This window comes from Acromyrmex echinatior, chromosome 2 (assembly GCF_024713525.1).
Source record: "Acromyrmex echinatior isolate Ae372 chromosome 2, ASM2471352v2, whole genome shotgun sequence".
In the NCBI taxonomy this organism is placed as follows: Eukaryota; Metazoa; Arthropoda; class Insecta; order Hymenoptera; family Formicidae; genus Acromyrmex; species Acromyrmex echinatior.
The window spans coordinates 5,496,988-5,524,252 of NC_141853.1; the positions used below are offsets into that span (position 1 = coordinate 5,496,988).

Consider the following 27,265-nt stretch of genomic DNA (forward strand, 5'->3'; position numbering starts at 1 on the left):
CTGAGTTGCATCGCTGAATGTGGATCTCAATGTGATGGACGATATAAGGAATTCGATGGCGGAAGTTGATTGGCCATTATGCAATGAGATAGACGTAAATGCTGAATCTGTGTTACATAACTTGAATTTATGTTTGATTCATTCTGAACTTTATTACTACAAACTTTGGATATATCAGTTATGTATATAATAGATAAAATTTCATATTATAAAAAAAAAGTAACATACTCAGCGAAAAATAATTTGCTTAGAATTGCCCAGACATATTATTTAGGTATTAGAATTATTATATTTATAGTGGTATTTCGAATTGGATGATAATTTCTCTTAGCTTGGTTTATAATGTATAGACAGTAATTTATTAAAGTATTTGATGTTAAGATCTTAAATTTGCTGTCATAAACTGACGAACATTTTATTAAGTAAATCATTAAGTCATAAATTGCTTTTCTTCTAATGAAAAAATTGTATTTTATTTCTTTAGTTTATTCACACGACAATTCTCTATATTAATTTATCATATATTATAATTTTTCACTAATTAATCTAAAAAGAACGTAGTATTTTTGATTCAACATTAATAGATCAATTTTTAAGCTCTTAGATACTCTCTCATTCTCTCTCTCTCACGCTTTTCCTCTCTCTCTTTCTCTTTCTCTTACAAATCTAAAAAGAAATACTTATTATTCGTGAGCATGAACGGCAGATAAAAGAACTGGTGGTCCAACGATAGAGAAAGAGAGACCCGCAACAGAAGGAGGAAGCGGCAGCAGAAGGTAGATCGAGAGAAGGAGCATGTGGAAAAAAAGGTGAAAAGGGGCGGGAAAGAGAGGGAAAGAAAGCCGGTAGGTCGGCGAGTGTTGGTACCATTAGCGCGGATGCCTGTTCGTATGCGGTCAGAGTCCTTTTATCCCGCACGGAGATTCCTGCGGGATTCCTGCGTTCGTTATCATCGCGTGCAGCATTCGCTGAAACGGTGGAAGGCAGAGATGCAGGAAGAAAGAACGCGATGAGAAAAAGGAGGAGAGGCAAGAAGGGGGGAGGAGAGGAGGGGAGAGAGAGAGAGAGAGAGAGAGAGAGAGAAGGAAAGAAGAGGAGGATGAGGAGAGCCGAACGAGTCCTCCTCGGGGCATGGGCCTCCCACGACATTTACTCGGCGCAGAAATTATGAAGTCGTCCAGTTGGGGAACCAGTTGGCTATATTTCGCGGGAGTACGTCGACGGCGGCGCGCATCGTGTAATGGGAAAATATTGAATAGTCTTGCGACACGGCACAGCGGCGCGGCACATTGACCGTAGGGCCGAAGTTCGAGGGATTGCTCGTACATTTTATCCACGGAGATCCGCGAAAGAGGTTTCAGCGTTCGAATATAGACCTCGCATTTATGAGAATTTTAGTTCCTATAAAATCAATTTATCAATTTATTCTTCCGAACGTATATTATGACAGAAAGCTATTAATCATTGCATTTAAGAATTATATCAATTTATTATTTTATTTTTAAATAATAAGCAAAGTATACTTACTCTTGTGTTGTGATTTTTATATTTCGATTAAATGTTAAATATAATATAAAGTATCGTTTAATAGATTATTGACGAAAGTAATAGACGATAGATCGATGCAATCACTTGTTTAAAATTAATGAAAGTATTTTTATAATTTATTGGGAGAGAAACAGATAGGATATAAAAGTAACAGTTTATTTAATCTTCTTATATGTTTATTTATATAAATTACGGGCAATAATTAATACATCTATTATGCACAACATTGGAATTAGCTTATTTATTAAAATTTTCTCATTCGAAGAGTAATCTTTCTATCAAGCATTGACAAAAGGTATTTCTAAATCCGTGGGATTCTCGATATCCCAGCGCTCGATAAAGAAAGAAGTGAAAAAAGAGCGGAATATGAAAAAGTTATAAAAATAATTTACCACTCCCCTTTAGGGCTTCACCTTCATCGCGTGTGTGTAAATCTGCTTGTATTTACAATAGTTTCTTACGAAGGAATATATTGGCCATCGATTGGCTCGCATTGCTGCAAAATATATCGCTATAATTTATTTATATACAAGTTTGCGATCTGTATACGAGATTGCTTGTTTCCCCGAGGGAGCGAGTGTCTAAAATGCAAAAAGAATACTATTAAAATAAATAATGCTTTCACGAGACCACGATGCTCGCGTTATAGCCAATGTCAATCATCACCAATGTGAACATCACTTAAAACGAAGACCTCATGCAGTAGGATAAAATAATTGAAGGCTTCTTCGTGCATCAGCTTACTTATCGTGATCAATAAGCCTCTATAGCGGAGAAGCAAGCTCTAATCCAATGTGATTAATAGATGAAAAGATGTAATGAATTGAATTAGAATATTATCAGCGGAGACAACAATTTTATCGAATGTCTTCGATGAGTAATGGTCGGATGAGACGTGCGAATAGCAGCAGCCTTAAATTATTTTTTTCTACCGTATAACATTGTCACAGCTGAGATGTCAGAATCTTTTATTTATGGGAGCAGTGATGGATCAATCTGATCCTCATCAGTGAATAGCGAGTTAGTGAACCGACGTTACGCAAATATTTTACGCTGGTATTTACATCGCCCTTCTACCGCATCCCATACAATCTTCCTACCTTAAAGCCTTAAAAATCTACGATCGTACGAACGCTTCTCACCATTTCAGTCTTTAATACGCGCGCGACGCAGCATAATAAATATATGTAGTTCCGTTCGTTTCGCGTAATACTGAAGACGAGGAGGTCCCGCGGGTTCACGCGGAAGACTCCACGACGACTTCGACTCCATCCGGCAAGACCTATGACAGGATCTCTCGAAACAGACCGTCGCGACAGTTTACGAGAGATTATCTCAGACTCTCCTTTAAATTAAAAGAAATAGTCTCATCCTTTGAATTCAACGTATATCGTTATACAAGGAAGTATCGCGAAAACAGGAAAAGTTCGAACTTTGATCGTTTAACCCTGTACGAAGGTTGTATCGAAGATGATCAAGATTACGAGATATCTTACGATCGAGTTTCTTTTCACAGACATGTGTGTACCGTCTTTTTCGTCCTGCACAGCTGACACTTGACTTCGCAGCACCAGTGGAAAGTGCAGGAGCACCTCTCGATTACTGTCACCTCCTGAGTCTTGTGACCCCTACCGCAGCACATCAGGTCGCAGCCATCAACGCCGATGCTCGTGTCGTTGCACTGTCGCCCGTGAGTGCCCAAGATGCCGAGTTTAGGATTCTTCTCGCAGAATGGCGGTGACGGCTCCACGTAGACCAGATCCTTCTGCCCGGGCGGCTTATGCTCCGGATTGTATGGCTTCAGCTGGAAATTGTAGCGCTGCCGACGTCCGAGACCATCACGATGCTGATGCACGGAGTTGCTCGCCGAGTTGCTGGTGATGGCATTGTTGGTAACGCGCACTCGGTCTGAGTTACTGACCATTACCCGAGAAGCCCCGTCGAAACGATCCTTCAAGTTATCGCCGACCACACGGAAATTCGGCAGCCGCATCCAGCAGGTCTTTACTGTGCACGAGCCGGACATACCGTGACACTTGCATTCCTGACGCATCTCCGAAGTCACGTGCTGTAATGAGAGAGGCGAAGTCCTGTAATTTTTCTCTCTCTTTGCAATTAAAATTAATATTCATGGTGATCTTATCTTTCTCATCTCGCGATGAATGGCTTATTGCAGGTTAATTATTTTGTTCAACACAAATATGCCAACACATAAAATAGCAAGCTGTTAATGAATTTCGAATATTCAGATTAAATATGAATATTTCGTTTTTATCTGAATTTAAATCACAAATGAAATAAATAAATATTATTTAGAAGAGTAACTTTAACATTTTCATTCTTTATATATATATATATATATATATATATATATTTAAATAAAACGAAATTGAGGAAAAGCTTACTGCTCTGCCAGCCTCATTGTTATGTAGATTCATCTTCTCACGGAGATTTCGGCCACGTTCACCAGTATCGACGAATTCGCGAGAGAATTTGAAGCCATATCCAATGTTATCCGAGCAACCACCCCATTCCCAATCTCGAACGGCAGATGATACGCGTGACTGGTGAGTGTAATCACAGGAGCACGACTGAATGCTGCCTTCGCTACATGCCCTAGCGATACTGTGAGTCACTGCTGCACTCGTGATGGCGTAGATGAAAGCAGTCTCTCGACATCCTGCAAGAAAATCACGGAAAATTCACGATGCGCGACGTGTTGTGAAACTAAATTCCTCCTTCAGCGCATGAAAAATGTGAAAACAGAGAAAACGCAGATTCAAATTCTATTAAAATAAACTATTACACGTATTATTGCTTTTATTGTAAATATTGCATCGTTAAATCTTTCAGTTTTTAGTTTTATTTGTTCAGTTGTATAATATTCTTGAATATTTCTGATAAAAATAAACCCTCAGTAATTATTTTTCTATTAGAAGCGTGACGAATTTTTGATAAAATGTTAATTTTCTTCTTGATAATTATTAATATTTTTCTACTGGCTGGGAGTGCTGACAAAACTTTCACGGTGTTTGGTCGTGTAGGAGGTGAGTGGTGACGTCAGGCAACGTCTCAATCCTCCGCGAGAGACTACCTGCGCGAGAAGTTCTCGCAGGTGGAAGCGAGGGAGAATAAGAGAATAAGGAGTGTGCATAAGAGAGAGCGACAAGAAGAACGACAGAGGAAGAGACGGAGAAAGATAGAGCGAGAGGTAAAAGACGGTACGTGACCTTAACCCTGAGTGGGCTGACCTGAAGCACCTCAACCTTATCTGCATAAGGTGCAGGTGCGTGCCGGCTCCTTTTGTGTCGGTGAAGATATCGTGCGAGAGAAGAGCGGACGAAACAATTTCATAAATTGTGAGCTCGCACCATTCCGAGACAGTGTTGCATTGTCCCATTAGTGAAAAAATATTACGTGGTGTTCTATATTTTTAAGTTAAATTTTATGAAGTTAATTATTTTAATTAATTTTTGTTATTTATAAGTATCTTTTTATTAAAATATAATAATGCATTTAGAGAAAGAGAGGAAGAGAGAAACAGAGAGAAATACACATTATCTTATGTAATTTTTAATAATAATATAATAATATATTATATATAATACAATGATTTATTAGGTAAATTTCTATATATATGGCATTTTTACAAAATAATAATTATATCACATCTGACGCAAATTATTGAATGTTGTATAGAGAGGTAAGCCAAGGAGATTAGAAAGTTTGTAGCATTTTCTATTTAAGCTGCCTATTCTAAACTACTTCTTCAGAGTGATCGACTACAAGTCGATGGGAAACTTTCCTCGGCCGATTAAATACGCGTGCGTATCGAAATGATAGAATCCGTAAAATTGAACAAGAATAAGACGTTAAACGATTCAACGACGGATCAATGGTGGCATGATGGTATCGTCCGTAACGAACCATCCTGGGTTCGAAATTCTAGATTCGTTACGAGTCTTTTGCGTTATGACAGTGACATCTCGAACTCTCTTCTTAACAGTAGTGAACATTGAGAACAGATAGAACGTGGTCGAACAAAATCATAGAAGAAAGAGAAGAAGGAGAAAAATGAGCAACGATTTTCTTTAATATTAATGCAGAGTTGGCGTTGGCGGAAGTGGGAAGACAGGTGCGTTGAAGAAAAGTAGAAAAAAGATTTATGCCGTTACACAACTCGTTGTTACGGTGAATTCTTGCCCTATTTCCTCTCTCATCCCAAATTCGATCAGTTCCAGATATTATTTATCATAATGTCAGACTACCATGACTGAATGGATTACACCGTTAGTAATCGTGTTGCCTTCTAGTCGAGACGTTCTCGCGCAATTCTAAAGACTAACAACGAGAGAGCATGAAAGTGTCACAAATTCGTTTAACAAAGACAGCTGAGGAGATCAATTTGTCGAGTAGACAGGAAGAGATATGGCTACGTGTTGTAACATAGAATTTGTTAATTATTTAACAAAACTATTCAATTTCAAAAAATTTTCCGTTATTTTTGAGACACAAAAAATTGCACATTTATTTTCTTGCAGTTTTCTTTGCTTGAAGAAAATAAATTCTGTCATTCTGTTATGTAATCTTTGCTGTTGATGTTTCATGGTATTTATTTGTATCGTATATGCATTCTTTTATTTGAGAAAAAAAAACTGAGAAAAGAAGAAGAATGAAGGGATAGAAAAAATTTACTGCAGAATAAAATAGATTTGTCACTCTTTTCTTTGGACTGAAATGTCACTTTAAAAAGTTCTTTAAATCGATTTAGTCCTGAAAAAAGTTTAATTTTCAAAGCGAAATTTCTTTAAAAGTGAAAGTTCTTTCTTCAGAGACAGTTCATTTTCTCATCATCAGTTTTTAAAAATTTTATTAGAGAGTTTCTGTTTTTTTCCTTTCCTATTTCTTTTTTTTCCGGTTCTTTAAATATATGAAGTCGTGGTGTTCGTTGAATCATGTCTTAAGAACGTGGGTTAACCATTTGCAACAAACGCCCTCGATAAACTCATTGCCTCGTCATAGATTTTGTGATTCGTGGAAACCAATCCGTTCGATTTTTCTTGGTTTCTACAGGATTTATGATTTTCAAACAATCGGACTGTCTCACTCGTAGATAAGCAAGTCGCGGTCTTGTTTCTTGAAGGCACGGAAATATACTGTTATCGGCATGCGCGAGGTCATAGAAGAACGAAACGAAGAATGTGTGAGAAGTGAGAGAAAGAATGCGACGCGGTGAAAGACACAGTACGAGGAAAGTTCAGATGAAGGATAAAAAGCGCGACTCGATAATCTCCCGGTACAGCAATTGTTTGCCGTCAACGAAGCGAGTACATCATTCTCGCTTGTTCCGCGTACGATAAATAGTTCGACGGCGGTTTTATCGACTCGTTCAAATAGCAAGTTGGAGGTGCAGTCAGAATGTATCCGTAGGGTAAACACGCGCGCACACATCGAGTTCCTTAAGTTGTACTCGCGTACTGCTTTGGAATCTGTCTCTTCAACCCGGCAGTTGGGACAGATTTAGAAACGATAAGTTTTATTATGAAACAGATTCGAAATATTTTGAGTCCAGACCCTTTTATGTAGTTTTGCGAAAACTTGCGGAAAATAAAATAGATGGGACACTTTTTTTCTAGCTAGATATGTCAATTATACATCGCTATATTTTCAATTGCAATGATATATTTTTTATTAATGTTTTATTAATAAAAAGGAATTAATTTATCTAAGTTCTTATATTAAATTCTTATTTAAAATGATTTCTTTAAATTGACGAATACAAATGACGACAATCCTATTATCTATTAAATTATTGCAAGAAATCGTTATAAGACTACAATGTATGCTTTCCAAACATTTTAGAGTGACTCTCACTCTTAAAGATCGAAAATTGAGCTACTCTTTTTCAAAGAAAAAGAGCAGCTGGCCGAATTTTTACTCCTTAAAATAAGATTTTACTTCAAAGAATTTATAAAGTACGTATTTATAAAAAGTATTCTAGATTTTATAATAAATCAAGTTTACAGACCACTTGATAATTCCGATTCGAAAAAATTAGTATCAATACTAGGGTATAAGTTTTATTATGAAACAGTTCGTCGGACGAACGGTTGGCCTTTCGATGTAGATCCTCGATGAAGCATATAGAGCAAAAAGCTGCGATCTCCACGACCACATCGTTTTCGAGATTGTCCTAAGCGGCATCGTCGCGCATCTTTACGAGGGACATTTGCGTCTCGGCTAAAATTCCACAGAGATAAAATCGTTAGGAATTATTGCTACTGTCGCGACCCGAGTATCTGTCAGGAGACAGAACGAGTTATGGTGTAACCACCTACACGTGGAATCTAAAACGACATACTGGCGATGGTGGTCCCCGACGACGATATCGGCGACGTGATGATTTATGTAGATGTGTATCGTAATACAGCCATTAGACATAAGATGGTAGTCCATGATGTCAAGTGGTAGGCTGGATGTAAAATCGCTTACAATGATTCATTACAAATGTTATAAAGAACAGAAAGATGGATTTATTACTTGTGCTGAGACAGAGATTGCCATTTCAGCAACTTAAGATGTCAATGTAAAGAAAAATGAGGGTTTAAAAGAGCGTTTGGCTTTCACTCTTAATAGACATACAGAAATTAGAAAATTAAATTGCTCATTCAAGAACAATTGCGATTTATATAAACGAGAGTAATATTAACATTTTGTCACTGTGTATTATTTTTAAAAGTTTCAATAATTTAACATCTTTAGACATTACATTCAAAATATTACAAAATTTATATCATATGTCTAAAAAGTATATATTTTTAAATTTTATCTTTAATACATTTGTGAACGATGTTTCTTGATATACGGTGACGAAGTATCTCCGACGACCTTACGAATCGTGGCGACAACTCAGCTAGGCTCGAAAATAAGAAAGGCAAAGAGTAGCGAAGAACAGGCAGAACAGTCCTGAGGAACTCGAAGATCGCGAAATAACACGGAGCGCCATATAGACTCGCAGGAACGAGTGTGGGCTTGCAGGACCTCGTGGAAGCAAACAAGATGTAAAAATCGCGAGGCCCATTGGGTCGCGGCTCACGTTTTCGCAAGAAACCGTGGCGTGCCGTCGACACATGTAGCTCATCATAGGCCGCGATTTATGGTCGTGGCAAAAAGCGCCTGACGTCGCCATATAAGACGCGTCCTGCACGCACCGGACAGATATTGATTGAATTTATCCTATAAATGGATTACGTCGATATTACGACTTATGGTGAAGATATTCGGAACGTGTCGCGACCTCATATAGTCTAAATTTATGATGAAGATTACAAATGTGTGTCCGTTAGAGAAAGATCCTTAGAGAAAGACCTTAGAGAATATCTGCACAATTAAGAGTGTGCGAATTTATTAATTCGTTGTCAAAAAGGATGGCACCGATTTTAACGTTGTGTAATGTGTGGCTCTCAGGAATAACGTGATTAATTGGTAAAAAGAGTTTGAAATTTGTTACGGATTTCCGCTCTGTATCATAAAAGTTCTTTGTGGCTCTTCCTTTTCTCGCGCTTTACAATTTGCCTTCTGTTGAAACTCGTGCTATAATAGAATCATGAAGGCGAAATGCAAACCGCGCAGAGCTGCAACGTCATTTCGTGGGATAGGGTACAGGTCCGTAACTAATCGCGAACTTCTTTCGCTGATTGGTTGCCTTATTGATAGAGCACAGTCGGGAAGAATGATGATTATTTGCATATTATGTGTTGATCAAGATTGAAACCATTCTTATATTCGTCATTCTATTGGTTACATACCAAATTTTATTAGGTATACATACGGAACAATTTTATTAAAGTATCTAAAAATTTAAATAAATCTCATTTAAGCAGATCTAAAAATAGCGGATCATCAAAATAATTGTAAACGTAAGAAATTCAAGCATGATAAGCAACGTTACATAAAATTTTGACCAATCGTAACATAATTATTGATCGTACATAATTATTTATTTTTACATCATTATTTTAACTATCTAATTAAATTTTTTAATACTTTAGCAAAATTGTTATTTCTATGTATATTTTTTAAACTGTTATTCTCTAATTTTATTTTCATTCTCTGAGTTTTTAATTAAATTAAAAACTATTGTACATGAATGAGTTTATCTGTCACTAACAACGCGATTTTTTTTTTCTCGCGATTCGAATCAAACGATTTCGGTTGTTATAATCAAAAATAATCTGGGAGAGGAAGAAACAGTGTTATGCCCGATACGGCAGAGTCTTCGCAGTTTACCGAGCAATTAGGCTGCGAGGCTTGCTTTTGCGAGCCACGATGTGTGCCGAAGAGAAGGAAGATGCGGAGGTACGAGTGAAAACCGCGAGAGAAAGGAGCAGGAGAGGAGTTGGATGAAACGAGATGAAGAATGGTGGAAGGCAAGGGTACCAATGCGGTAGGTGGCTCTTGGCGGCGAAATGATTACAGGCCGCGAACGCACTCACTACCAGCTATAATATCGAGTACAAACGCAACCAAAAGTATCGGAGTCGAGTCTCCGAAAATCTTCTCTCGTGCACAGATCCTCTGCTCAACATTAATTCCCTTTACTTTTTTATATACGCAATGATTACATATTATTTAAATTCAAATGCCGTATATATATTTAATTCTCGTGTTATTCGATGTCGACAAAAGTCGAAGATCGTATACATGTTAATCGACATCGTGTTTTTTATCAAATCGTTAATCGTGCGTTTCCACACTGACCCATGAATACATTAAGACCGTCTTACTCGCTCATTATTAAAAATTCCAGTCTGGATTGACAACTTATTCTGTACTTAATAATTATTCGTGTCGAGTAAATTAACGTCCATACAGAGTACCTTACATCCTCTAATTTAGTACTTATATTTCTCAATTAACAGTTTAAAACGCGCGTACATAAATTTTTAAAAAAAACTAAATATAAAACGAGAATCTCTACATGACTTTCTTTTTCTTATCACAATAATATGTATATTTGCGACGAAATGTCACGCAACACCCGGTAATATTAACGTGAGACCAATACGACGTAATAGATTCGTGTTATCCCGCTTGGAAATCTGTATGTCGCCATTCTACTCTCACAGCTTATATTTCCGACATGACTGTAGACAGTTTGTGCATGGTGATAATCCGGAAACGACCGTTTAAGCCGGTGTTCGACTACGAGTTCTTTCCGGACCCTCTTTTCGATCTCCTCGAATGCGACAAGTACGTGAGTGAATTACCGGTAGTAGATAGCGATCTGCGTTTCCCTTATGCCAGTGAAGATCAAATCTCGAGAGGATCCGTACGAGGACAAAGAAGATGTATATAAGAAGCGAGAGCGGCAGTGAGAAGAGCGGAGAAAACTGGTCCGTGCTCATACGGGGCGATGAAGACGAAAAGGTGAAAGGTCGAGGGCCCGGTCTCGTGGAAGTTGCGAGCGATCCTGCAGATTGTTACGGAAAACGGAAAAAGGCAAAATATACCGAAATTTATCCGCGGTAATCTATTACAAAATAAGTTAAGTTTCGTTACTTTTGAGTGCAAAAATAAAATCAATCAATTATCACGCGTTTATATACATATTTGCTTATGTAGATCTCTACGGTATATTTTATATAGGATATAAAGAAAAAGCACTGTTTTCCTTCTTCAATAATTTTTGCATAAATTTACGGTTAAATTCCATTTATTCATTTTTATCAATGTAGATTAACTTTGATCTCTCAGTTTAATTTATTTTTTATCCTTTTCTAGTTTTAAGAATTAAAAAAGATAAAGAGTACATTAAACTGAGAAATCTGTTGATAGAAATGGGTATTATTCTCATAAATTTTCTATAGTATCTATTAAACTTTATCTAATTTGCGCAATAGATTGGTGAACGTAATCATGACAGGTTTTTCGCGCGCATCAAATTAATATCTCTCACAATGGTTATTTAATCTCAACAGGAATAACATTACGATCGATCTTTAAACCGCGTGACGCGCTTTTGTATCTCACGATTTATACGTAATCATTTTCTACCCGCTCCTGACAGAACAATGTATCATAGAAGTGCGAAGCGAATGTAAAAATGGATTCTCGTCCCCACCGGCGTTATTATCCGTGAATGGCTTTCTCGGGACTTGATTAACACGTCAAGCGTTATGGATGCCACATGGCGCTCTCACTTTTTCGTTTACAGGTGTCATATAAATGCCGCACGTTACCGTGACGCGTCTGTTCAATTTACGGAATTTCTAATAGCTCCTGCGCCTCGTCTTTATCCCCTAATGGTCGCGAAGTAAAGTAATAACGCATGAGATTGTATAACTCTTTAAATAATATTTTTGATGCGTATGCAAAAAAGTGCGCATTATGCACCGAATTAATACATCAGCTTTTTTACGAACGCTTTCGGTTAGAAACTCGCAAAATACTTCGAAACGATCGTGGATTTCATAAATTCTATTATACTCAATAACATCCCATCAAGAAGATACTTAAACTTTCGAAACTGAAGCCCAAAATTTGTAACATATTTACTGATACTGATGTCTTACAGACTCGTTTAATTTACTCATTTAATTTATGTTAATTAAAAGGCACTAATTAATTTCAAGGAATTAAAATGACATAACTCGTATAAAAATGAATATTAAGTATATTTCAATTAATTCAAATTTGTACATGAAATATAACGTAATAAAATATAAAGACATATATATCATAGAGAAAAAAAAACATAAAAAAGATATACTTAAGAAAGAAAGATGAAACATAAAAAAATTGAATTTGACATTTTTGAAAAGATTTATAATTGAGTAGTTCCAATAGATTCACCGTTAGTTTTGGAAAGTTAAAAAGCAACAAGGTCAGGAAGCTTGTAATATTGCGCTATAAAGGTAACCTCAAAGTATTCTCATATAGAATAGTTAATCATTTTTAGTACGTTGGCGACAAATGCATTGTAATAACGAGTGAATACAATAGGAGGGTGAATTGGAAATAAGGGTATTAGTATATACGGAAGATACGAATCTATCTGCAACTAGATACCGGTGTTAGTCGCAGACACAGAGGGAACATCTCGTATTAACCGCTAAATCCTCGTCACCCCATTGCGACGTTACGATCGTTTCGTGTTGCAATGTTGCAATGAAACATGTCTCTGGGCGTCGAAGCGTACATGTTACAGACTCATGAAAATAACGCGCAAGCTACTCTTTCGCTCTCTACCCCTTTCCTCTCTTTTTCCCTTTCTCTCTCTCTCTCTCTCTCTCTCTCTCTCTCTCTCTCTTTCTCTCTTTGCGCCGTGTACTTCTTTTAGTTTTACTAAGTGGCCATATGGGGACATTCGACATAATGGGGTGGGAGCGGCTCGAGCGAAAAAGCTCGGCTTACAATCGCCTCGACGAGATCTAAAAGAGCCGCAGGGGAGCCAGAACTGGTACGAGAAGGTCCATTATCAGGTTGCAAAACATACATCTGGCCGGTGAGGGCACGTGCCCGGGGCCTTCGGACGAAGGGCACGCCTCCTAAAGCCCCCCTTGCCCTCTCTTCACTCCTCACCGAGGCATCATCGTGCCCTCGTCCTTCTAACCCCACGACGACTTCGAGTCTTCGCGCTCTATGGACTCGATCTATGCGATCGCGCGTTCGCATTCGAACGAGGTGTTAATGCGCCTTGTCGACAGCACCGCGGGTGTCCGATCATGTTTTAAATAGAATAATATCAGCGAATACAATTATTTATTGTATACTCAATAGAGTACTTCATATATGTATACAAATTCTATATAGAAAGTATAAATACATATAATAAAATAGATCACACATTTATGTAACAGATATTATCAAATTTTATTTTGTTTTTTAATTACAATTTAGATACGTTGAAATTATTAATTTTGTGCAATTTTATTATAATTTATGTATTATCTTTAATAAAGTTTATATAAAATTGATATAAATTTATAAGTATAATAAGTAAATTTAAGCGTTATTGTATGGTTGTGTATAATTGAGATAAAGTAAAGTTAAGAGAAGTATGATCCATTCGAAGTAATACGTATATGTTTTTCGGCCAGATAAGAGGCCAATGATGTCGTTTTAAATTAGCTGTACATCCGCTGAAAAGTCTATGGCTTATCTCGAAGGTGTCGTTTGCTTAGCGATGACGCATTGCGATGACGAGATGACGACCTTATTACTTAATCTACCGAGTGTTACGAGACGTCTCTCGAGCTTGTGTTAACTTAAGCAAATCGACAGATTTGTCACTGGCAATCTTAACGACCATGATCGGACCTCTCTCTCTTTCTCTCTCTCTCTCTTGTTACTTATGTTTCTCATTTCTTCCTCTGAAACTCGTTCCCAATGAATCTCTCTATTGGGAACATTGATTATATTATAATACGTATTATCTTTTGAAACGCAGATTAAATACGTCTTAAGTTTATGTATATATATATGTCATCTAACTGCGATTTTTTGCGCGAAAATGTTTTGCAAGAAACTTATTCCTTACTACTTCTTTAATAAATTTTATTTTAATAATTTAATCTTAGAACTAGCATCAATATTGATACAGTATTACTATATATATTGATACGTAAATTTTACATCCGAGTAAATTATTTCTAATATGATATAAAATTTTCATATTTTTATTGATAAAATATTTATCTATCTTATTATTTTTATCTAGATATTTATAAATTTAAATAACCTAGTAACTTAAAAGAAAAGAAAAATTAAGCAGATTATTAAATTTAATTCTGCTAATCGTTGAAAGCGTAGCTTGACGCTCAATGATTTCGCTCATTTACACAAATTTACATACAATAGCGCCCTAGGGTAAAACATTGCTTTTTATAAAAATATTCAGTGGAATTAACTATTAGTTCTTGGATATAGTCATATTAAATAGCATAATCGAGTAGGCAAATTATAATACTTTCGTAATGATTAATATGATATAATAATAATTCTCATTATTATTAGCTGATAATTAATTCTTCATAGCACATATTATTAAACTTGATCTTTCCTTACCTCTGTCGACGATCTTGCCGAAAAGATTTTTCCCTCTTAGAAAATTTTTCGTCGAGCAATTCCATCGCCTGTTGCGAAACTGATGTTGACATTCGGCGATAGCTTGGTTCGCACCCCTTGACACTGCCATCAGTACTCCTGGATTCTCTCTAGCGAGCCTCCTCTGTTTTCTTCTTAGGGTGGCGTAGACCGGTTCCATGTGTATGGAACCTGCTGACATCGGTAAAAAATTGTTGGGTTCGCCTGCTTTTGCAATACCCCTAAAAAAATTTAAAAAAAACGATATATTATTTTTTATATTCTTCACATTTTTTTAATAAAATAATACTTGCGACAAGAAACACATTATACTAACAAAAATGGAAGTAATATATTATGTATAATATAAATAACAAATAATTAACAAATTATTTAAATATATAACAATAAATAATAAATAATTAACACAATAAATAACAAATAATTTAAATAACAAATAAAATAAAAAGTAAATTTCGCAGAAATATGGCAAGACATAGAGACAAGAAAAAGAAGAAAGCGGAACATACTTGTATAAACAGAAAGATTTATTGAGAAAACCAATTCTTTATAATTTGTTAAAAAGAAGCAGCCAAAAATGACTTTGAGTGCAACTATTGAAGTCTGTATTCATCTTGAACATACAATTCCTCGGAGTTTTGTTAAAGGACGAAGTAGATCTGGCTAGCATCGATGGAAGCAGATTTCGATGGCATCAGGTATACGCGGAGCGTTAAGGACGTGTTTTCAAACAGGGATCGTGTTAATGAAGAGCCTTTGAGTAAAATTACTCCCGTGATCCAACGGTACGTGGTGCTCCCTTCGTCTCCCTCGGGGGAGACGTAATCCCGATCGTATATCCTCGACACAAGCGTTAAAGTGCACATAGTATGCGTGCTTTCGTGAAATTATCAATTTATATGCAGCTGCGTTTGGCCGTGCTTAAGCTAGCCCCGGCCCCGAGTAAAGAGCTTAATGCAATGCGATCGCCGGTAAATTCCCTTAATGAGCCTCTGTGTATTCGTTCTGGCGAGCGCCGTGCGCGTCGTTATCGTGTTTGTCGCGTATTACATGACCGTCGTAATGTAACACACAAGGTATCGGGCCATATCGCGCGAATAAATTTTAATTACGCGGCAATTCTGAGAATGATAATGCGCACCGTCATCCGCCGCGATTGCATTTGTCCTATCCGATCCACAGCGCGACAGGTGCGATCGATCTGGTAGAGAAACAACTTCCAATTTGCGCTAAATAGAGTTTTTATAATCAATATTCAATCCTTACTTATAAATCTCTCTCTCTCACACACACACACACACACACACACATACACACGTATACATATGTCTCATATATCTCTTATATATCTTCAAATTCTTCAATTATTTATTTCCGAGTGCAATTGCAGTTTTAAATAAATCTTTTTGAACCCTGCATTTATTTGCTTAGAATTGTCGATATGGAAAAATTGAAAAAATGTTCAATTCGTAGAATGGATGCTCTTTATCTTCTTAGAGAATTATAATCTTGAAGTAATAATATCTATTCTGTGCGATTTTGTGTGATTGTTTTAGAAACAGAGTTTAATATTTTTAAGTGTTCTTGATTTACAAGAACAAAAAAAAAGCTCAAATTGTCCTTTACTAAAACTTTAAAATGCAATTCTAAAAGATTGCATTTGACCCATTCGAGAAATTGTTTGCGGAACGTTTGAATAGATGTATAACTTATGGAGGTATTTAAGCGTGCGATTTAAACAGTAGTCGTCACCACGAAACGCCAATTTCGAGCGCAAAAAAGTGCGCTTTCTAGAAAGAACGGGCAGTGCGAGAAAGAATGGGGAGCGACGAAGGTGGATTAGCACGAAAGACGAAACTGGTTCGGCAGTTTCGATCAACGGTAGCTCGTCGTGTGTATAGGGTGTATCTGTGTCCATGGATTTATTATAAATTCCTTGATCAAATTTAAAGTTGAATTTTGGTCATAAAAATGTATAACAAAATGTTAACTAATAAAGAATTCATGTCTACCCTATAAAATATTTCCGCAACTTTCTCTATTCGTAATTTAAGATCAGAATTCTTTTTAAATAAAACTTTGAAATAAAATGCAATTTTTTATATTCGTAAGACATTAAAATTGTCTAATATTAATTACTTATATTGAAAAATTATTAATTAATAATAGGTTAATAATCACTTTAAATATATATATATATATATATATATATATTTTTTTAATAATATATCTGTTTTATATTCGACAAAATCTGAGTAGTTATGTTTGGACGGCGTAGTTCGGAGAAAGTATCCATCTTCTGATACACCCTATATATATATAAATCAAGCTGCCGCGCGAGTCCAGCCTGTGAAAGAATTCGCATCTCGATCGATCGAACATCGCGCAGAAAAACGTTTAAATGCGTTCACGGTGTGCCCTTCGTGGGAAGAGGGATGCGAGGATCCCCGAAGAAATGCTGGACCGCGCAAAATGCATACCGATCAGATGCGATAAGAAACGTTGTAACTCGTTCGGACACGAAATAATCAGAAAGTTGATCGTAATTCGCAATTAAAGATGATTTAACTAGACATTGATTTAAAACTGTATTTATATTTTTATCAGAAATATGATTATTACTGAACTGGGGCATAGTGATCCTAAGAATAATTTTATAAATAATACTTTTTGAAAAAACTTTGAATGTTTATATCTAACAAGATTTAAAAGTGATAAATTCTGTCAATAATATTGCATAATTAGATTTATTCTTATATCGGTCCAATTTTTTATTATAATAACATTTTATTTGTGCTTTTTGAACAAGCTTATCTACAAATTAAGAACGTACATAATTAAACTTGAAAAAATTCCTAAAGAAAATAAAACAAAAAAATTTTAATAGGACCTGAAGATTTATATATTCCTTTACGCCACAAAAAAATATATCTATATAAATAATGTATTTCTGTTATTAATTATATATCATTTAAAATATTATAGATATTTTAATCTTATAACATAATTCTCAAATAAAACTAGATTAGCAAAACAATTTAGCAAATAGTACGAACACAATGATATTTAAGATGATACAATTACAAGAAAATGTTAACATAATTAACAAAATGTTAATATAAAGTGTCATAAGCTTTTCCTAGAAAGAACTCCAAATAAGATCGTAAACGTCTGATTTGACCGCGTGAAAAAGCACCAAATGTGTCGGATATTTGTTGTTCTTTGGAAACCGGGCGGGGGATGCTCATGTGACTTTTATTTAAAATAGCTCGTGTGTTCTAGGATCGAATCAGTCATCGTCCGGCATAATAAACAGGTAATCACTGTCGCCGTGACTCCGTCGACGCTTCGTGGTTTGAACGGAAATTGAGGCCCTGACAGAAACCGGGCTGCATGGCGCCCACCGCGAAATGACTGTCATCCATCCGCCACCGAGATCTCTCGTTGACACTTCCGAGCGGGTTAAACAAACTTTCGTCGGAGTAAGAGGTGGCAAACACGTGGCCCGATAAAAGAAGACACTGAATTGTTCCTTGACATTGAATCAGGAAATAGTGCATACTGATTTACAACGACGTACTATACGAAATTTAGAGCGATGCAAGTACAACGCGATAATAAAGGAGACGTGAAACAATGCTTGGTGAGTCCGAATGAACGAAAGGGATATGTCACTTGGTTTATAAACGAGTCGGTATGCGACGGTATCAAATACGTGGCTCAGAAAAGGAAAATGGAGAACGTAACGTCCCGGAAGATCACTTTCTCGTATTCACTTTAGGGCAAGAGATACAAAAACAAGAGCACGGTAACGTACGAGAATCTCAGCACTGGAATTCTGTAAGTTTTAACGACGGTGTCGGTTACATTACATCGTTACATTACATAGATTATTATATATGATAAAAGAGCGGATGAGTAATACCACCGATACGTTATTAAAATTATAGAATCCCGATATAGGAAGCGTAACGCGTTAAAACGCGAGACGGTAGTCGATTAAACGAGATTATTATTGCGCGTATTGCGCGAATAAAAGAGAGAGGATAATAAACCTAGAATTTAACGGTGCGACGTGCTTTCGACGAGCATCGCGAGCCCCGGTGGACGTCCGGAATGCACGCGGAACTCATGCATGGCGGTCCTTCGATTCGTCACGCGCGATCCGCGAGCTCGCACGGCCGATGCGACGTAATGCACTCCACGCAACATCGGCGACGGTGCAGCACACGATGCGCTCGCATACGATGCATTCAATAAGCGATGTCCATAAATAAGCCGCGCCGCGGACCGGTTAGGATATATCTATTGCTTGTAATTTACGTCGGGGGCTTGAAAAGCTTCAGGGACGACTCCTCCATCTCCTCCACCTTCATACACTTTCTACCGCCAGACGATGGCCGAGACGAAAATAATTTATCGCCCCGGGACGGGAGAGGGACGGGAACGGAAAGAGAAGGGCGAAGGGCAATAACGATCCTCCCAACGTCACGCGCTCGTAGTGACAAAAGAGTATATTAAATTCGCGCCGTTATCACAAAGTATCTGCGATATATCACGTGCGTTTTAATGACCCATCGTGTCTTCTTCAAAATCATACGAGATCTATATCAGAAGATTCGTCGTAAAGATCTGTATCGGAATTCTTTGTAAAGAAAAATCAATTTAACTGCGCTTAACGTTAATATTACTCGCGTGGTTCTTTTTTTAAACGTAATTAATCACGCGGGATGTTTCTATCTTACATATTATCTTAACATTGTACGTCATTATTCTCTTTAATGATTTACAATTAAATAGAGATTGATAATATTCTATACTTCCTTTAAATAAAATTAATGCAATTCTTTTTAATTGTATGGAATTTGTGCTAATATAAATGGCATTCACATATGTAACGAACTTATAAAATAAAAATGTCTTGAACGAGTAATGAAGGGTTAACTATATATTTATTAGAATAGTTACATAGATTCACGTGTAATTAATTTGAGTACTAAAATCTTATTCTTTGCTGTCATACTCACACTGTCAGAATCACCCAGTCAAATAATCTCATCAAATGACAAACTGTTGTTTATTTTCTATCAATTGTGATGTAATTTATGGGGTCTCATTGTTTATCTTAGACGAGCTCACGCTCACAACACGATGACGCTATTTCAGTCTTATCCTTCGTGCATGTGCTCGCAGCTCTCAGATGAACAAACGCAGTTGCGTATTTAGAACTAAATTTATAAACTCACGCGATAAGATCCAAGAGACGAAAACGAGCAAAATTTATATATGACATTCTGACGGACTAATTAAAGCGTGCGCATAGTAAAAAAATAATAGCTAATTGTAAATGATTTCATTAATATTTCATTAATATAGTATTTCATTTCATGTTGAGAAATAAATGCTCGATGTGCCTTAGACCTGTAATGTTCTTGTTTGGTCCAAGCTCTAAGTGAACGCCTTTCCTCGCGTGTATCAACGTCCATTTCCAGATCCCGACGTATGTCATTTCTAACGTAAACCCATCCATATCCAGAACGACAGCGCCGTGAATCAGGTCGAGATATCATGAATCACGACAGAGATGTCGCGTTTCCGATCGCGGAGCCCGACGACGTCTTTTTCATTCGGTCGACCGACTTCTCGTCTTTCTCATCGTATTTCTATACATGTATATCCAAACAGAATAACAAGTCATTATGATATCAAGATGATGTCAAAATGACTCCAAAATAATCATTAAAAGTCATTTTTCAATCATTTCCGATTCATTTTAATGTCATTTTAATGTTCGTGGCTTGTTGTTTTGCTTGGATATTTCTCATACATGCATTTTGTGGTATCTAATTTCACATTTAACAGCTTTCTTTATTCATTATTATCTATCATATGTTGTACTTAATACTGTGTTTCTTTGTACTTGTGCTTTCTCACCATTTCCTGTAATTAATCAACAGTTTTATTATACAGCTATTAAATGAAAAAGAAACTGTTTTCATGAAAATTTTTTCATTACAAAAAACAGATAGACACTGATAAAATCAGTAGTAATTTACTTCATGATGGTTATTTTTATTATGGACTTAGGTTTTTCATTTTCTGGTTAATTTGTGATTAATTTGATATTTTATCTAATAGGCTTCATTAATGGAGGCTTTCTATTTGAATAATTTGATGCAAATTAATACAAATCGACACAAATGTCGTCCTATCTTTATTAGATTTTAAATGTCAAGAAAGATAGAAGAAAGATGTTTGTGTCAAATTTTGTCACCAAATGGAAAGTAATCTATGATGATGTCATGAGTGAAGCCCATTAGTGAAACATCAAGCTAAGATATCTACAAGTTAATCCCATTGGGCGAGTTTAAAACGGCAAAGCAGCTAGGCATGCTTATGATTGTAGCGATTGTATATGATTGGTTGGATCTATAAGTAACAACCAATTACGTTAATTTGCTCGGCGAGCGGGCTAGTCGCTTTGCCAACTTGAATGCGCCCATTGAAACGCTCTTTTAATTTGTATCACGCGCACGCTAATTTTATTATCGACTCGATCTCGAAACTGTGGGATTTATTCGTCAATCGCAATCTACGTACAAGCTTCGCTGCACATGAAGAGTACGATCACGTGGCATCAGAAATAGCGGAATGGAATAAAAACGGAAGAGACCATTGGTATGGATTAACTTAATAAGAACCTAGTTAATCGATTAGGGCCTCTAGTCTTGAAAAAAAAAAAATATAATTTCATTGCTTTTGAGATACGGGGGATAAACTGAATGTGGGAGGGATAAACTGAATAATTACCTGAAAAACTATACTATAGTGTACGTTACATACCACAGTATATCTCTTAGTCTTTTGTATGCTTTTCTTTTCAGGAATAGGCCCAGAATCTTTTCCGTTTTTGTTTTTGTTTCTGACTCTATGTGACATCGTACCATAATTCGACGTCGTGTATGACGATTTTTGCAGATACTTATTTCATTAAATCATCGTCGCCTACAACTTCAGAAGTGGGACAATGATTAGTGAATGAAAGGACGATCTTTCTCACCTGGAAATTGTCAATAGGCTGTACTCTAGATAGGGCTTTATCACTTCTGTATTGGTTCGTAGCAGACGAGAGACGCCATATTTTCTCGTTTACTTGAGCTTCGTTTTTACCGAGTCGTAACCCGCTCGAGTCTGTCATTTGATTCACGCGGGAAATGTTCTGGACACGCGGGAAATTGGCAATCTATAGAGTGAGTGGCGTCAATTAACCGGAAGTCATATTTAGCAGTATATTTATGACGCAATTCCTTGTCTTAACTTCTTCTTTATTAACGTTGTTTTCTTCTAAACTGAACTTCTAAACTAAACAAAAATGTCGGATTTTGTACCAAAAAAAGAACATTTGCGGGAAGCATTACTTTTCTGTTTTAATCTCAAGAAATCTGCTACTGAAAGTTATCGTTTGCTGGCTTATGGCGAGCATGTTCTATCTGAAACAACTTGCACAAATTTAAAAGATTCAAAAACAACGATTTTAACGTGAATGACAAGAACCTTGGTGAATCGAAAAAGTTTGAAAATGAAGAATTGAAGGCATTACTTCAAGAAGATTTACGTCAGAAGCTCATAGAGTTATCGGAAACATTAAATGTCGATGAGTCAATCACCGTTAGCAAACGTTTAAAAGCAATGGGAATGATCCAGAAGCTGGGAAACTGGGTCCCATGTGAATAAAAGAGACACGATCGTGTACTTCTCGCTCCTGATTCCTGTTCCTGCGGACCGCATCGATAAATCGACCACACTTGAGATTACCGGTTCGCGATAGATAATATTGTAATGATCGGAGAGAATCATGATTGCGCGTAAGATATTCATTTGAAATATGAAATGTGAATGATTAATAACGAAGCTTTGAACCCGTTTAGTATCTCATTTGTAGGACATAACACTTTGTTTAATGAAGATATGGAGTTCTTATCACGCTCTTGTTAACAATATGGATGATCGCTTTAAGACAAGTTATATTTAAATATAATATGTAAAAATTACAAATTTCTTTTTTTTTACATGAATTGCACAATAAATTAGATCTGTTCGCATCAAGTCGTTTAAAAATATGTGAATACAGAAAAGTTATTTGTAAAAATTACAAATTTCTATTTTCCATATGCAAATATACAATAAATTAGGCCTGTTGTGTCAAAATGTATTAGGTGTTGGAATTAATTCGTAGCGTTTTACAAGTGATGGGAAGTACTTTCATTAATGTATTTTTTAATGCTCATGTGAAATAAATAACATTCTTTCATTAAAAAACGCTACGAATTAATTCCAACACCTAATACATTTAAGAAGACTCTAAAAATATATATATATACGTTTATTTTATTTACATAAAGTAAATTTTGCATCACATGCCTTATATAATGATAAACAATCTTCAAGATCTGTCAACATTGAGAAAGGAGAAATTTATATATTTTAATTTTGATGTTCACGGAAAACCTGTTATCAATAACTATTTATACAATCTGTTTTCAAGGCAGCGAAACGATGTTGTCTGACAATACGCGCCAACAAACAATGAAAATATCACGGATATCGTTTATAACAAAATTCGAACATGTCTTCGCGGAGATGGAAAAATGCGTTTAATTAACGACAGTAAAAGTAATAATTTGCCACGCTCGCACGAATTTTAAAAATACGGAAAATCTCCATGCAAGCGCGCACTTTATGTCGTCACAAGGTGTAATTATTATCCATGTCTACAGTTAATCGTCACTATTAATACTAGATACGACCACCCACAATGCATGGTAAACCGAATCACGTGTATCGACTCTTAGCCGATCTACCGATCGTCTTAGTTGTACCTGCTAATCGATTGATTTCTACATATCTCGAACCGATATGGATAAATTCGTGATATTCTCGATGTTTTCCTTCTTACACTACTAATGTCTATTTCTTAAATCTTGGTTTAATCTTGGATTAAATCTTGATTTAATTTACTCTTTCTAATTTAATCCTTTTCTAATTCTTAGAACCAGAAAAAGATAAAAAGTAAATTAAATCAAGATTAAAGTTAATTTATATTGATAGGAACAAATATAATTTATCTATCTTTCAATCTGTGATACTATTTGACCATTTTTTTTTTCGTATAAAATATCTGTTTATGTACGCTGCTTTCTTTTAAATTAACCTGCTGTTATAACGAATTTAGTTGAATGCACTAATGCCGTCGGACATGTGTCTTTAATAAATATAGGAACAAGTTAAACCGCATAATCTTTGATATACTTTATTGTGCTGTTTGATAAAATATGTATTTTATAATAAAAAAATATTGCATTTTACATTCAGATTAAATTAGTGTATAATGGTTTTAATATGCATCAATGCGTTCAACCAAATTCGTTATTAATCTTTGATTACTAATGTTTCTAATTACAATTAACGTATCGCGAATCTAAAGAAGAAAAGGACTATTGATTTATTACCACAGATTTTTAAAATTAAATAGTTGTAAAAAATTTTCAAGTTCTGCTTGTTAAAGAACTACAAGATTTTGCTTTCTACTGTTTCAATAACGTGTATCTTCAGTAATGATCGAATGACATATATTTCACTTAACAATCTTCAATTGAAATTAATCACAGAAGGGCATTGATCGAAACATCAAGTTCCACGCGATATACAATTATGGCAAAATCGAGAACAAACATGTTTCTATTTAATTGCTGGTAATGCTGAACAATACGTCACAGTTTGAACTAACTCGATCGTCGTGAGCAACGTGCGATCCGTCGGATCGTGTCGATGTATTTAATTTAGCGATAACGAACAAATTGTCAAGCCATCGTGCAAGGTTTATGCGGAAATATATGAGTTCATGGCTGATATATCGTCGACAATTTATGTTATAGGTGGATATTCGCCGTAATTATCTCGCAGAATAGCATGCGAACACAAGCTCTCGATCGCGTTATTTATGATCGGACTAATGAAGTTAGTCATTATCTAACACATATCGTGTGCAAGAAATCGCGAATCGAAACGTGGAGTTAGAATTATGATTAATGAATTAATAACGACATGGTGGTCACGCGCGTAAACAACGTTGCTCCCGCGATTAGCGCGATAAATGCAGGGGCAGACAGGTGTTAATGCGTGCGTGCACGAGCGCACGCCGTAGTAATTAACGCACGAAGGTCAATTCGATTCATGCGGAGAATTACATTTTAATTGGAGGAAACTACGTCGAATACAGCGGTGAAGGAAAAAGTGCGAGAAACGACAATGGTCCTGCGAGACATCTCTTCATGATGTATTTCTGTACATGCTATCGTTTCTCTGGGAAATGTTAGACGTGTGCAGAAGAAAGCATAGATGTAAAGTAGAAAAAGTATTTTATATGTTAAAATATATATTTGATTAAAGTATAATTTTGATTACTTTTAGAAAGATATAAAGTTCTATAAAAGGCTTTGATGAATTGAGAGAGATTATTGTATATAATTGAAAGATTATATTTATATTTTAAATAAGTATGTATTTTATATAAAATTCCTTCTGATATTTTTTTGTTACTTCTATTACAGAATTGTTCAAAGTAAAAAAGTAACATCGTATATTTCTACCGTTTCTTTTCATTTTTACTGTGCATATAATTGAATTTTTTTATTTAAGTCGACAAATAAATTCTCAATCTTTTTTTATCGAGAGATTAATCAATAAAAGCAGTTGATGAAGAGCGAAAACAAGCGAAAGAGCTTTCGATTTCCATACTGATGCAAACTGGTCGAAGATCAAGGACAGGAATGTGGAACTGATTCCTCCAATGCGATTTTTATTTCCGATGATTCAGCGATTGCATTAATGATCTTAATTAACGCTTGAATCATTAGCTATGACGTTAGCGTTTATGAGCGAAAGAGTCTTCAAGATCCAGTAATAGAACCATAAGAAAATTTTTTCTTATTATTTATTAAAAATACCAGGTCAAGTTTATCCCTTTACGTATAATGTGCATGCATTTCAATTCGAATCATGTAAATTGTCCGTAACCATTAAGTATTGTCATTAGCTATAACAAAAAGAATAATATAAATGAATAATGTGATTTGAATGGATTAGTGAGAAAATGAGACTTTCTGTCAAGGAAAATTGAGTATTTTATAGATTTTCATTCCTTGAAAATAATTATTTTAACATATATTAAATTCAATATTTTTATTGATAATTTATGCAACAAATAATAAGAAATTAAGGAAATTTCTATAATATAAAATATGCATGTAATTCTAACACATATATTGTCCTTCTTCAGTCCCTCCGATTATTTAAGTCCATTCAATGACTTTGTCAACAGGTCTATTAACCGTTCAGTGCAACCATAATTTATTTCAAAAAACTTCGCGCGCTAATGCCGGCGATAAAATATTTTACGACGCAGTGTATTTACAAGCGTGCATTTGTGAAGAGAAAGGACAGGACGAGACGGGAATTCGACTATATACTGAAGGTGTATTAAAATAAAACTCTAAGCAACCAAAGCTCGCTCCCTGAGACTCACCACCACGTGGATCCCCTGCCGCGATTTTTGTTCCTGGTGATCTCCTCCAACGACGCGTGCACCGTCACCGAGAGCACGGTGAGAACCATCCAGAGCCTCATCTTCCGGCGTGTGTCTCGCGTGTCTCGTAATCGCAGAATGTCCCAGCGTGCAAATCCGCTCTTGTCGTTTCTTATCGTTGATCAAGGGCTAACACCGTGCACTATCACTGAACGAACATCTTCTCGCGATACTCACGTTCTTGATACTTGGTCGACGCGAACTCGGATCCTTCTCGAATCGCACTCACAGGGTCATGTGCATGACCCCGATGCTAATCGCTTGATAAGATCGTCCTGAGATTTAAGCGCGATCCTTCCGGGGTGTTTCGATAACGGTCACTGATCACCGCATCACCCTCATGAAATCGACGTTCGGCGAACCGTATCGGAGCTGATATTCGAGCGAAGAAATGTAACCATCTATTTCTCTGCAACTACTTCCGTGCACTGATCTGGAAAGCTATCTCCTTATCTGTGTTTTGCGTTAGGTCGAGTGTTCCTTATAGACTTATCAAAATGTCCGTTACATCTGGCAAACACCGTGACGTTTAGTTGACGATCCTGTTGCTGACTGTGACTGCAGGGCAATGTGAACCGCACCACGAAAATTCACCCCTCCCGAAAGGCCCTTCTCGAAGGGTGGGTGTCACCCTTCGAGAGCGTGCGACCGAGCGATTAGGTCGGTTGGTGGGAGAAAGAGACGAACGACGATCGGGCACAAAATGGCTCGAAAAGTCTTATACCTGCCAACCCTCTGGATGCTGTGTATGTCGGATCGCCAACCGTTTGCTTAGGATCAGGTAAAGCACCCAGATTCGGAAACGCCACCGAACCCGGCGTCTTTTGGGGCCTTCTCGCCTAATCTCTCTCAGGGGTGATGTATACGCGTGCCGGTGCTCTGCTCTTTCGTTCATCCGTCGACCGTCCGTGCCAACTCTTTGCTTCTTCGATGGGGAGGTCCTTCGAGTGGTAACGTGCGGCAGTG

At 36.4% G+C, this 27,265-nt stretch overlaps 1 protein-coding gene across 1 annotated transcript; it reads right to left on the reverse strand.

The window, feature by feature from the left end:
• Positions 1-1,702: 1,702 nt before the first annotated feature.
• On the reverse strand, positions 1,703-27,265 carry wg (Wnt family member 1 wingless). The gene is made up of 4 exons (XM_011064210.2): positions 26,240-27,265; positions 14,617-14,876; positions 3,954-4,228; positions 1,703-3,616 (listed from the first exon to the last, which is right to left on the reverse strand). Exons 1-4 carry the CDS (start codon positions 26,338-26,340, stop codon positions 3,059-3,061), a joined length of 1,194 nt encoding a protein of 397 aa, XP_011062512.1. The 5' UTR covers positions 26,341-27,265; the 3' UTR covers positions 1,703-3,058.

Bases quoted from the DNA above. Each gene is read 5' to 3' on its own strand.
- wg (XM_011064210.2), bottom strand. From the start codon at position 26,340: ATGAGGCTCTGGATGGTTCTCACCGTGCTCTCGGTGACGGTGCACGCG. The intron at 14,877-26,239 runs GTGAGTCTCAGG...AAATTTTTTTAG, and splicing joins GGCAGGGGATCCACGTGGTG to GGGTATTGCAAAAGCAGGCG. The intron at 4,229-14,616 runs GTAAGGAAAGAT...ATTTTCTTGCAG, and splicing joins CGGCAAGATCGTCGACAGAG to GATGTCGAGAGACTGCTTTC.